Genomic DNA, 14,501 nt, shown 5'->3' with positions numbered 1-14,501 from the left:
GAGGGGATGTGATCTGTATTTAGTGTTAATAGCATTTTTTTCGAATGTGCGAGGCGCAGAGAGAAGGCAAAGGAGGCAAGGAAAATTCTATAGACAAATGAGACATCTCTCCGCTTGATCCGTTTCCACCGAAGCTAAGCGAAAAGGAGCTGTGGAAATAACGAAATCTGATTGGTTATCAAAATTCATCTCCTCCCCGCTTTAATGGATACCGGGCCTTACTCCCGCGGACCACAGGTTAGGGACCACTGAGCTATACAAACCCTACTGTTGTATCGCGCGGGCAAAGTGCAAAAATTTTATTTTGCAAATTCATTGAACGCTCAAGATGTCCGATTTAATTGCAAATTTGCTCACTTATTAAGGCGCTATAGTCCTAAAAAGTAAAGTTTTTAAAAATCTACTTAAAATACTTCTACAAATACTACGGTACCAATTTTTTGACATGTTTATCTTCATTTCTTTATCTAAATTTTTGCAGTTTCGAAAATACGATTACGAAAAAAAATCTGGATAGATTTATTTTTTGAAAAATAGGCTTTTTTATATGAATTGTTTTATATTATCATAAAACTATGATGGCTATAAACACAAAACTTATTTTACTCGATAGTTTATTAGTATTTATAAATATTCATCGTGGGTTTTATCAATTCGCTTTGTGAATTATTTTATATTAATTTTTTTCGTAATAAACCAAACGCGACGCCTTGGTTGCATGCTCGCTCATGCCAGCAGTACGCCCGTGACCACGGTCAAGAATGGCACTGTGTTCGTTTCTCTCGGGCTCACATTACGTAAGATTTTAGCAAGCAAGTACAAATCGGGAATCATAGTAAAAAAATGATGATGCGACAGCATATTTGTTAAAATATATAAGTTGAAAAGTACTAAAATAAAATGTACGTAATATTATTTTGAATATTATGCCACACGGGATTTTTGTATGTATGTACTTTAGGGAAGTTAGATAAATCCAAGATGGCCGCCGCACAAAATTATGATCTTATCAATATGGATATCGTATCTAAGGTTTTCGAGGGTGCTGAGAACGAATTTGGGATCATTTTTGAAATCCAAGATGGCCGCCGCGCAAAATTATGATTTCAGCAATATGGGTATCGTATGCGAGGTTCTTGAGGGTGCAGAGAACGAATTTGTGATCATTTTTGAAATCCAAGATGGCCGCCGCGAAAAATTTTCATTTCAACAATATGCGTATCGTATCCGAGGTTCTCGAGGGTGCCGAGAACGAATTTGGGATCATTTTTGATATCCAAGATGGCCGCCGCACAAAATTATGATTTCAACAATATGGGTATCGTATCCGAGGTTCTCGAGGGTGCAGGGAATGAATTTGGGATCATTTTGAAATCCAAGATTAACTAGCACTAATTTTGCGAGGCGGCCATCTTGGATTTCAAAATGATCACAAATTCGTTCTCTGCACCCTCGAGAATCTCGGATACGATACCCATATTGATGAAATCATAATTTTGCGCGTAATATAACATTTCTCTCATACGTCGATAAAAAAGATTTACTTCAAAAATGCATAAAAAATATCACAGTAATTCCAAACTCTAGCGCAACTGTATTACGCGGTCCTTCCGGGTAATATTTTTGACCCGCATCGCTCGGTTCGTTCTCAGCCATGCCCGACGCCCGTGTCCATGCGTACCTATCGAATCTTACGTTCGAGCGATTTTTACCTAGTGTTGGGAAAACCTCGCCTTAAGTAGGACCGATGACAATTGAATTTATTCCAAATTCAAATTAAAATATTTTATTGAAAATAGGATATGATATCTATCGCTTATTGAAAGTCATAAACCCATTCGAAAAAGTATGCCTCAGACCTCAGATGAACGGACGCTAGAAACTCAGCGGGCTTTTTTTATAATAATATGGTTACAATGTATTGTAATTCTTCGTTAATTTATACGTCTAGATAGAGCCTCTTGCTAGACAACCGATTCTTTTGAATTTCGTATTACGTTTGTTTGGAACATTTTCTGGGAACATGTTGTAAAGCATCGCCCCATAAAAGACTTACTAACTCGACCTAACGGTAATAGGCATATGTTTGTAACTGCTGATAACGTTATGTTTATCACAGTTGAACACATGAGCACTCATGAACACGCAACATTACCAAGAATATATTGAGAAATAACTGTTTGTTTATTTCTTTAACTTCTTGCGTGCGTACAAAAGTACAAACATATTTTCTTATATATTTTTTCTCTTCAACAGTTGTCGAGCGACGCGGTGATGCCCCCGCCGTCTCTAGTTACCACTTCGCCGCCCTATTCGCCAGAGATGTGGTAAGTTCTATTAAATAACTCGTAACCGGCTAATGATCGCTTAAATGTCACTGCTTGTGGCGGCGACGTGGGACGGGCAGTTCCCTTCCCTAAAATATGGTCGAGGGATGCGATGGCTGGCCCACGCGTCATGCTCGTGAACGGGTGCTACTTGTAGTGGCAGTATGATCCTGTAGGTCTACTCTTATTCAACGAAAAACGAAGTTTGGATTGAAGTTTCGGCTGTTTCCTACTACGGTTCCATTCGTTTCGAAGTTTCGTCCCGAACGTCATTGATTGACATTTCGAATTACTAAACCTACTCTAATTCATTTACGTGCAAACGAAAATTTGAATATGACAGCTGTTTGTTCGGAATTTTAACGTCAACTTGACGAAACCAAAGTTGTTACCTTTTGATTTTCGTTTGTGTGGATTTTGTTGCTAATTTGCTTGAAATGACTTCAAGAATGCTTTTAATCGAGGCTGCTCTACTTGAAGATCATCTAGAACGTAGAGCGCCGCTTGCGCAAACAATTTAATAGTTAAATTCCCGTCTTGGAGTTGTAGGAAACTGAAATAAATTGTAGCCTGCTGTGTTTTACATAAAATAAGTATAAGGAGTGGTATTGATATTCCCGAGTTGCCTCTGTCTGAACTCCATTCTGAAAGAAGCAGGCGGGTTCCCTCTTAAGCAGCAGCTTCTTCACCTCAAGCTCTACAGGCAGGTCGAAGGGCATGAGCTGCATTAGTACAATTGTTAGAAAGGATAAAGGTAGAACTTTATCTTACTTATTAGTATCTTAGAGTAGTGGTATTCCTATTTTTAGTGACATTTATAATAAGTTTAATTTTTATTATTAATAAAAGAACAAAATTTATATTTTATTTAATTATAACAGGAAAATTTACTTACAGCTAAGAGTAGGTACTCAGACAAATTAAAAGGTAGGTATAGCTTCATTATCGTATGTGCAGACATTTGAAACGTATGTAAATATAGTCCTTCTATATTATTAGTATATAGTAGAGGCGGTATTTTAAGTCAAAAAAAAACAAATAAGTATGGAACTGATATTTACTTAAAACTTACTGATGAGTACCGCAATTGCGAGATGTGTTTAAAATGATTTATTAGCACCATGATCGAAAACTATTTTTAGAAAACATTTTTAAGAATTTAAAGAAAAAATCAAAAGTGATATGTTTACATTGCGTGTGTAATACATATATTTTTGGTTGTCATTAGTTACCAATCGTTGTCATGAAATAGTACTCTTCAAATTAGTCGGATAAAATAACATTCATTTCAATCGTTCACCATTTGTTCACGAATATTGTCTATGGTTCCAAACTTCGTCGATGTGTCCGAAAACAAAATAACGTAGGGTCACTACCGAAACTTCGTTTAAATTTCGTTCGTTTACGAAGTTTCGTTTCGGAGAAAGAGAGGAGACCTGAAACTCTGCTTTGTGTTTTTAAAATTAAAATTTTTATATTTTTTATTATAAAATGCTCGCCAAACACCTTTATTTATTTACGGTGTGTGTGGATTGATACATCTACTGTACTCAATAACTTATTTTACGTTTTAATTTACATTTACTTTATTTGACTTACTCGTGTAAGGGATTGAGTATTTGACGTTTGAGTATTTTTATTGCATCACTTTACATATTATAAGGTAAATGAAATGATTTGTGAAACGATATGCTGATTTAAAAGAGTGGCAATGCGTTTCTTGTGACTTCTTCTCATTAAAGCTCAACCCTTTCCGATGTTTTCAATCCTAATCAGAGCCTGCCGGATTTCGTTCAGCTTTCGCTATATACAGAATATTAAAAACTTTTTTGTAAATGTCCTCATGTCACTAGTGCAAATCTGCTATTATCTAGTGTTTTTCTACAACCCGTCGAGTGAAGTGTGTCAGAGTGAATGTATCGATAAAAATTATTAATTTTACATTATTCATGCCCGGACACACCGTATATAAAGTCGATTGAATTTTGATGTTAGACGTCCATCAATACCAATTATCTAATTCGGTGCAGTTGACTCCAATAAGGACACTCACATGACCGTTCACCAAATAAAGTGGCAGTTACATCATAGCACAATGGAATATAGCTCGTATCAAAATAGAACGCTAATTTGCATCAATTGGATGGACGTTAGACGGCGAGGCGGTTTCGTACTTTGGTTGTGAATGTTATTTTACAGTACGTTGGCACTGACAGTTCTCATGTTAAGTGTTAACCCACTAGAATAGTTTGGTTCCACTTATTAGTAGCCAGATATAGACTACTCAGTATTTATTGCAAAAGACTTAGATATTTTTTTTTACATTTTTTGGAAAACTTACAGTTAGCTTAAAAATATAAGTTACATACATAATTACAGAAGGACAATTAAAAGTTTTCACAGATAGGAATCGATATGTGATGTAAGTTAAGTGGACAACAAATACGAAAATTATATAAAATGATAAAGAGACAAAAAAAAATTAACAAAATAACTCAAATTTACAATTACACCTGATTGAAAAAGTTCTCAGTGAGGAGCTGTTTTACCTGCCTAATTGGAGTGGTGAACAAATCCAGGTCTAATAGCTTAGACAGACAAGTCGTTGAAAGACCGACCAGCCCGCAGTAGATAACTATTTTGTCTATAATTAGTTCTAGCTCCGGAAACATGCAGGCAGCATGGTCTCCTGAGTGAAGCAAACGGAACCTGAAGACCAATGCGCGCGAGCAGTTCAGGACAGTCGACCCAACCCCTCGCTATATTCATTAAGTAAGAGACTATGCTTTGCAAAGTCTCGGAATGGGGCCGACATAATTTAGTCCAATTCAACCCCAAGAAGACACAAGTTTGTGCGTTCACCACTAAAAAGTTTCTCTTTGTCGTATCCCCTCGATTTGAGATCACTCCTCTAACTACCACAGCCTGTATTGGCATACTTGGCGTCGATATATCGAGCGACGTTCAGTTCCGTGGTCACTTGGAAGAGAAGGCCAAACTGGCCGCTAAAAAGCTTGGTGTACTCAGTAAGGCGAGACAGTACTTCACTAAAAGCCACCGCCTGCAACTTTATAAGGTGCAAATTCGGCCTCACATGGAGTACTGTTCTCACCTCTGGGCGGGTGCTCCCCAGTACCAGCTTCTTCCATTTGACCGCATACAACGAAGAGCGGCTCGAATCATCGACGATCAAGTCATCTCCGATCGGCTTGATTCTCTATCATTGCGTAGAGATGTGGGATCTCTCTGCATCTTCTACCGCATTTATCACGGGTAGTGCTCAGAGGAGCTGTTCGGGTTGATTCCAGCGGCCGAATTCCACCATCGGACATTACGTGCAAAGTACCATCCGCATCACGTAAACGTCTGGCATTCCACAACCGCGCGTTTTGTTCGAAATTTCTTGCCTCGCACAGCCACTGTGTGGAATCAACTACCGGCAGCGGTCTTCCCGAACAGATACGACTGGGACCTTCAAGAAAAAAGCATACTCCCACCTTAAAGGCCGGCAACGCATTTCTTGACACACCTGTTGTTGCGGATGTCCATGGGCGGTTGCCTCACCTCCCGTGAGCCTCTTGCCCCCGTTTGCCCCCTCTCATAAAAAAAATAAAAAAATCCAATCCAATGGCAGAATATGGAATTTTTGACAGCGCTTACTGTAGTTCGGAAGATATGCTTTTATTTTGAATTGAAGATGACGCTGAAACCGTTTTTGTAACGCTTCAATACGTCTAATGTGCGTATTCAATGTGACTTCTAACATATGCACAGTATAATATTTTTATGGCTTTGATGGAATTAAATTCTGAAGACATACGTAAGATAAAACCTAAGGATTTCGATGCCTTACTTATAATCGAATTGATGTGATCGTCAAATATTAATTTATTATCAAATACAATTCCTAGGTAGCGAATCGAGTAGACTCTTTTTAAAAACGAATATTTTAATCTATAATTGAATGTAATGGGAGTAGATTTTCTAGTATATGAAGTTATATAACATTTATTAACATTTAAATCTAATTTATTTTCTAAGCAATAATGTTCAAATCTATCGAGATCATCCTGAAGGTGTTGTGCACATTCAAGTGATCTGATAGGAGATAGTATCTTCATATCGTCAGCATATAATAATATTTTTGAATCAAGAAAGCATGAAGAAATATCGTTTATAAGTATATTAAAAAGAAGGTGACCTATAAGTGATCCTTGAGGAACTCCAGATGGGACCAGGATTGTTGACGATGCGTAGCCTTGTAGTACGACGGTCTGGCACCTGTTTTGTACATATGATGGAAACCATCTGAACAGATTACCACGTATACCTACAGACTGGAACTTACGCAATAACGTGTGTTTTAAGCAATCATATAATTGCTTATAAACAACTCTCTCTAAAATTTTGGCAAATAAGCATAATTTGGATATAGGTCTATAATTTGTAACTATATCTTTAGGGCCTTTTTTTGTATCGGAGTAATGTAAGCCGTTTTCCAAATTTTAGGTACCACTCCCTCTGATAGAGAGCGTTTGAACAACAAGGTGAGGGGAGTGACAAGACTCCTGGCACAATTTACAACAAACACTGCAGGGATGTTATCTGGGCCAGCAGATTTGGCTAGATTGAGTGATTTTAATAATTTATACAATTCCGGGGGCAAAATTTCAACATCATGAATGAGATATTTGTAAAAGGAAACAAAATGCTTAGCTAATGCTAAATATAATAAAATCGTAACAAAGTACCAACTGTACATGGAATATTTATGTAAAGAACACTCGCTATGTGTTCTACAAACAATACCGAACATATAAAAGTAGTTAATAGAGTATAGCTTTTTATTTAACATTTGCATGAATATTACAAGACGTCGGGGCAAAATATAGGCTATATATAAGCCAGATATAGTATGAGCTGCTTAAAGCGGCCACGCGAACAAAACTGCGGGCAGCTACACGTGTCGTTATCACCATTTGAATAATTGGCGTTACTCCACAGTGACGTTTTCAAAATTATGTGTAGGTACAAACAAACTATAGAATGTGGCTTCTTGCGCGGTGGCGAACAACATATCGATAAACAGCGATGTTGATACCGTCCTAAAACGGTAACACTCCTTTTCCGATTCCTCTGGTGCTCTGGAAAATGTGGGTGGCCGTAAGTACTTTACATCAAATGACCCGTAAGCTCGTATATCGTACTCTTTCAGTTCTAATGGAATTTGTACGAGTTGTCAATATAACACGACTGAATTAAAAGTTCTCTATTATCGATTAAACGGTTTGAATGTTTTTCGATTTCTAAATCTTGATTTGAATAGTGAATACGAGATGTAGTGTTCGGTTTTTTTTTTTAGTAAATGACTGTATATTTTATTTATTTATTTCTTATATAAACCTGTAAACTTACAGTTTTACCCAAAGCGTTTACAAGCTAGTCCCAAAAATAAAATTAATTAATTTTGAGTGATTTAAATTATAGCTTTGTACTGAAGTGACTTTATATTATTTATTAATATCTTTATAATTTTAAGGAACGCTAAAAATTAAATACGAATGAACAAACGAAACTAAATTAGTTTTGATCGCATTCAACAGGTTTTATTAAAATGATATTGAATCCGTCAAAAATTTTAATTATGTACATTTAACATTTATCGTTGAGAACAGACACAGAACATCACTAAGGTCGTCTATATATAGAAAACAACTCATGCTTTAAGTATGGCTTGTCAAACGTGTATTACGGAATGTAAACAAACAGTCACAGGCTATCGCGGGCCATCTCAAATAATAGCATAAACACATTGCCGGATTTTGTACGGCCGGATCATCGGATGGGATGCGGACGGACAGTCGAGTCATAGTAATAGGGTTCCCATTGGTTATCTTACGATACTCATAAGTCACAAGCAAGGCTTCGCAAAGAATTAAGTATAACTGGTCAACGTTAAGTACATTGATTTTTTCAAATTTTCAATTTGAACTTTTCATTAGGATTAAAGATTTCACCAAAATTATACGGGTTTTGGTTATTTAAGTTCAATGTAGAGATGTTGTTCAAACCGGTTGAAAGCGGTCTATCTATTCCATCGCCGAGTCATTTGTCAGAGCACATTATCTATTATTTGTTTAACAACACCGTACGGTGGTTTAGATTCTTACTGAAATAACTGGTGTAATGAGTTAGTAGTAGTACTGTCTCGTTATATTATAGTCTATTATTGGTTTATGGTTGTAACGTATAAGTTAAGTGTCAATGCGTCACTCTGACATTCTGGTTTTCTTGCTTAGTTGTAAGACTTCGCGGCTGTACAATAAAATGTTGTGCGGTTGGCTTTTGGTGTTTCATTACTACAACATTAAACTGGTTATTAAAAGGGTTATGTAGTAGAGAAATAACAGACACAAACCCACTTTTAACTGTAAATAACTGTTAAATAAGAACCGGTTTAAAGTCGTGCTTGTCATTTTTCTCAAAATCGATTCTTCGACGATTTTTTTCCTTGTCGCTCTGTCGATAGTGCTCTGAGAGAGAAGAAAAGACGAAAGCAACTTTTGTTTTGCGCTCTTTTGAAAATAGAATCATGAATATGTTGTACCTAAATACATTAGGGTAAGTACGAACACTAAAAAGTTCAGCCGCTGCCAATGTTAGTGATGGTTCCAGCTTCACAAATGATCTATTTTTAGCGATCGCGTCCGTTAGATGCCAATGTGAACTCGATTGAGGGAGTTCAATCTGTTAACAACAGATCACATCGATAACAATGGTGATGATTTATATATTTTTAGGGTACCGTACCTTTAAAACCCCTCCATTTGGGAACACTACTGATGCATCCTATATCGATATACTTGGTATGATAAATATATATATCAAGTATATTCCAATTACTGATATATAAGAATAGCTACACAGTACAAGAAAAAGTTATTTAAAGCAATTTAATACCGTATGGCTCCTAAACGAAAACTATTTTAAATAATACTAGTGGATCCGACAGACGTTGTCCTGTACACACGTCTTAAATTTGAAAAATCGGTCCAGGTATATTAAGATATGGACGGAATTGAGAATCTAAACCAATCTCAAGTTCACTGGAACACACAAAAAAATCATCAAAAGCGGTCCAGCCGTTTAGGGGGTAGTTAAATTATGAATCTAAACCATTATCAAATCCACCTGAAGACACACAGAAAGTTTAATTAAAATGAGTCCAGCCGTTGAGGAGGAGTTCATTTAAAACAGACGCACAAAAGAAAAATATATATATTAAGATGTGTTCTTCCCTTCCTAACATACGGATGCAAACATGGGCGATGAAAAATTCAGGGGACAGGCCATGCTTGGAGATTAGGAAATTAATTGACAAACCATAACCGAATGAGTCGTATGCGATGATTCTTGCAAAAAAGGAGGGCGGGAACAGCACTGGGCAGACGACCTGGCAAAATTTTCGGAGTTCTATGTTAGCTATAGAACGGCACAGCATCTGCGAAATATCTAAGGCCTATGCGTCAGAGACCATGCTGATTGGTGACCAGTGTCTAAAGTTTTTTCTGTAATTTGTTAGTTTTGTTTTTTTTTGTATGAACTTCATACTACAGAAAAATTAACGGCAATAACACATAATCACACATTTGCCAACGAATCAGTTCAAGGCTGTAAAAATAAACACTAAGAAAATATCTAAAGATAGCACGCCCACTAACACTAATCCATCTTCGAAAATTACGCTTTGACGTGCGCAGCCACCTTCCCAATCTCACGTGCAGGTATCAATTACCCTTGATAATGTTAAACATTTAATAAAGGAAGTAATGGACATTGTGCTAGCCAAAATGGAGAAAAACTTGAGCAAAATATTAGAAAATAAAACTAGAGAAATGTTCCAAGAAATGAACCAAATAAAAGACTCCGTGAATTTTATAAGCAATCAATATGAGAGAAACGAGTTACAAGGAAAATTAATGGAGGTCAAAGAACTTAAGGAAGAGAATAACAACCTGAAGTCCAAAGTTAAGGACCTTATTAGTCGAATAAGCATCATGGAGCAGCACTCGAGAATGAGAAAAAATAAGGACGATAAACTCAACACGAGTCATGTCGGAATAAGAGGCGACAAGAAGCCAATCTACGTTGTCGATCACTTGACCCCGGAACTAAAGAAAATACACGCTTTTGCCAGGATAACAGCTAAGAGGTTAAAATATAAGTATGTATGGGTAAAGAACGGACGTGTGTTTCTGAGGAAATCGGACACGGCTGAACTTATTGTTGCGAGGAATATTGAACAGTTAGACAACATCTTAATAATATTTCTTTCGTCTAGTCTCTTGTTTTAATTCGTTTAAAGTTCGCCAATCTAAATATATACTACCAGAACTTAAGAGGGATAAAGATTAAAATACCGGATGTTAAACTTAATATTTTAACTCATGATTTCGATGTCCTCATATTCACTGAGACATGGCTCAATGACGGTGTATTTGATGCAGAGTTTATTGATAGTCTCTACATAATATATCGTAGAGATAGGAAGCAAATAAATATAAACAAAGCAAAAAATTGGAGGAGGAGTCTTAATTGCGGTTAAAAATCAAATTAAATCTAATCGAATACCGCAATGGGAGAGCAATTGCGAAGATCTGTGGGTGACAGTAGATGTGCTGATAAAAAACAAACCAAGCCATTTGTCTATCTGCGCTGCTTATCTACCGCCACCGATCAAAAGAGATACACTTAATGATTTCTTGACAAACACTTCCAAAGCAATTTACAAAAACGAACAAGTTCTTGTTGTAGGAGACTTTAATATGGGTAGTTTAACATGGTCAAAACTGTCCGAGTTAAACGACTTATATCCATCGTGTTGTTGCAGTCTGGATTCTATCATTGTAGACTTCATTGAAGAACATGAACTCAAACAATTTAATTCCATACTCAACACCAACGAAAGAGTACTCGATCTGGTCCTGTCAAGTACTACCCAAATCACTGTTAATAATGTTGCCAACCCCATCAGCATAGTTGACGATCATCATCCACCGTTATCAATAAGCCTCAAATCAGATGTGGTAGGCAACATTAAGGTTAGGCATGTTGAAAAGTATAATTTTTATAAGGCCAGTTACGATGCTATTTTTAAAAATCTAGAAAATACACCATGGGTAGATCTCTTTGATTGCTGTGACAATGTAAATGATATGCTTGATATTTTTTATGATAGACTTAACTTAATAATTGGAAAAAACGTTCCTAAGCTAGAGATAAAAATTATCCTATATGGTACAGCAATAAACTTATTTCGATATTAAAGCTCAAGAATAAGATAAGGATAAAACCAAAAAATTACAATAATCCATTACACAAACTTAAATTCGAAACCTTAAGAACTATCAGTAATAGCCTTATTAAACAATGCTATAATCATTATATAGAATCAATCGAAAACAACTTGGCAAATAATCCAAAATATTTTTGGACTCATCTAAAAAATATAAGACAACCAAACACGTTTCCATCTAAAATGGTCTATAATGACAGGGTAGCTACTGATGGTCCAAGTGTATACAATTTTTTTGCAAATTTTTTTGCTTCAGTTTACGATACTATACATCCCCCAAACGTCAAAATTTATGTTCAACCTAAATCTGATAACTTTCTGTGCCGTGTTTACGTAACAAAGAAAGGAAGTCATCCTGAAATTAAAAAGACTTGACACGAAGAAGAAGCTGGCCCGGATGCAATACCTCCGTTTCTGATCACTAAATGCGCCGTCCCACTTTCAGTACCAATCTGCATGATCTACAACAAATCATTACATACTGGTATTTTCCCAGACTAGCTAGCTGGCTAACGATCTAGAATTGTCCCAATCTATAAAAAGGGTGGTCGTGAGAATATTACCAATTACAGGCCGATCTCGATTCTGTCAACTTTGTCAAAAATATTCGAATCTCTGGTGCACCCAATATTGTCACGCCATGTTCTTCACGATCTCTCGGAAGCCCAGTATGGATTCGTCGCTGCCAGATCAAAATTCAAAATTCAAATTCAAAAACACTTTATTCATGTAGGTCACAGAAATGACACTTATGAATTGCAAAAAAAATATATAAATATTGTTTCTTATTGAATTTACCGCTACTTCGTAAAGGGTTGAGCTAATGAGAAGAAGTAGCAAGAAACTCATTGCCACTCTTCTAAGTCAAGATTTACATTTTAGTTGTTTTACAAATCATTTCAATTACAATATATGCAGTGACGCAACAAAAATACTCAAAAGTCAAAAACTGAAAGGCTTATATGAGTAAGTCAAAAAAAGAAAATATAATTAATACTTATTAACACAAGAGTTATTGAGTATAGTAGATGCATCAATCCACACATACCGTAAATAAATACAGGCATTATGTGAGCATTTCATAAAATATATAATAACTTTAACTTTAAGGGAAATAATAATAATAAAAAAACACATCAAGCATCCCGGTAATAAGATCATCCAGACCCCACGAGTAGCACCCGTTCACGAGCATGACGCATGGACCAGCCATCGCCTCCCTCGACCATATTTTAGGGAAGGGAACGACCCGCCCCACGTCGCCGCCAACTATGACTAACCTGTCGAATTTTATTAGTTCCGTTGTAGCTTCTGTTGACTGTCGTAGACAAGTCGATGCTATTTATACAGATTTCTTGAAGGCTTTCGACAAAGTTAATCATAGATTGCTAGTTGCAAAGGTTTCCTCCTTTGGCTTTGGTGGATTAATTTTATCATGGCTCTCATCATATCTCGCGGAAAGACGTTCATGTGTTGCTTTAAAGGGCTATTGTTCTCAACCATTCAAAGTAACATGGGGTGTTCCCCAGGGATCAATTTTGGGGCCACTCTTATTCAATATTTTTATAAACGACAATGTATTACAAACGACAACAATTAATGTTCCATTATTAGCTTCACTCGTACACGCTCAATTGAACACAAATATACAACTAGCAAGTGCCCGCTGCAGAAACTTGAAACTGTACGTGATCTAGGAATTACACTAGATGCAAAACTACGATTTAATGTTCATGTCGAAAACACTTGCAGATCAGCGCGCAAGATGCTAGGATTTTTGTTCAGAAACGCGAAGCCTTTCAAAAAGCTTAAAACGAAAAAAAATTGTTTTCTACGCTAGTTAGAGGCAAACTTGAATATGCTACGGCAATTTGGAACCCTGTCTACCAAGTTCATAAGCATCGGATCGAAAGCATCCAAAGGAAATTCACAAAATTTTATTCCATTGGAAAAGACAAGCAGCTACCATATATCATGCGGCTAAAAACTTTCAAATTGAACTCACTGATAGATAGACGGAAAATACATGATATGGTATTTTTATTTAAGCTCCTCAACGGCAACAAATAACACTGATCTTTTGAGTCAAATATGCATCAAGGTTCCCCCCCGTACTCCACGGCATCCTATTTCACTTTTTACGCACGCAACCCACAGGACCAATCTCGGTCATCATTCCCTAATACCCCGATTAAGTAGACTATATAATGAATTTATTAGTAAAGATAAGTCAATTGATCTGTTCAGTGATAATATAACAAAATTTAAAGATAAATTAATTAAGACACTCGATTCTGCAGCGGTAGATATCACATAGATATTAAAATTGTGAATATTTTTTTCTTTATTATTATTCTTGTATTTTTATTTTTTATATACCTCTCATTATATAAATTTAACATTTACATAACTTTATTTAGCCTTTACTTATTATATAAATTTTAACTTTTTGTACGACTTGTATCTGTGTACATGCTGTAACTGCCTATAAATATAATTATGTGTATCCCTAGCACTTAAGACTTGTATAATGTTAATGTATCACATGTAATTCTAAATAAATAAATAAATACTATGAAGTAAATAATAAATGCTTAGTTGTTTATTTACACTGTGTTTAAAGGTGTCATAAAATCAGACCAATCCAAAGATAGCCATATCTTATAAAAAGCCATTTTTAAGCCTAATCTTGTAACACTTTGGTTTATCAAATGGGAATATCTTTTTCTATTTCTGATTTATTCAATTAATAATAAATGAAAAATCTGAATACTTAATACTGTTCATATTTAGTTTTGAGTGTTTGTGACGAACAAAAA

General features: G+C 35.9%; 1 protein-coding gene across 4 annotated transcripts in view; it reads left to right on the top strand.

The window, feature by feature from the left end:
• LOC126975053 (transcription factor CP2) overlaps positions 1-14,501 on the top strand; it is a 57,792-nt gene that overhangs the window by 26,032 nt on the left and 17,259 nt on the right. For all 4 annotated transcript variants that reach the window (XM_050822852.1, XM_050822850.1, XM_050822851.1 and 1 more), the window contains exon 12: positions 2,257-2,327. In XM_050822852.1, the coding sequence (XP_050678809.1) occupies positions 2,257-2,327 (71 nt within the window). The remainder of the gene's footprint in view (positions 1-2,256; positions 2,328-14,501) is intronic.

The sequence above is a fragment of the Leptidea sinapis genome, chromosome 34 (genome assembly GCF_905404315.1).
Source record: "Leptidea sinapis chromosome 34, ilLepSina1.1, whole genome shotgun sequence".
NCBI classification, from domain to species: domain Eukaryota; kingdom Metazoa; phylum Arthropoda; class Insecta; order Lepidoptera; family Pieridae; genus Leptidea; species Leptidea sinapis.
Note: the sequence above shows the minus strand (reverse complement) of the source record. Positions and strands in the feature narration are given on the sequence as shown.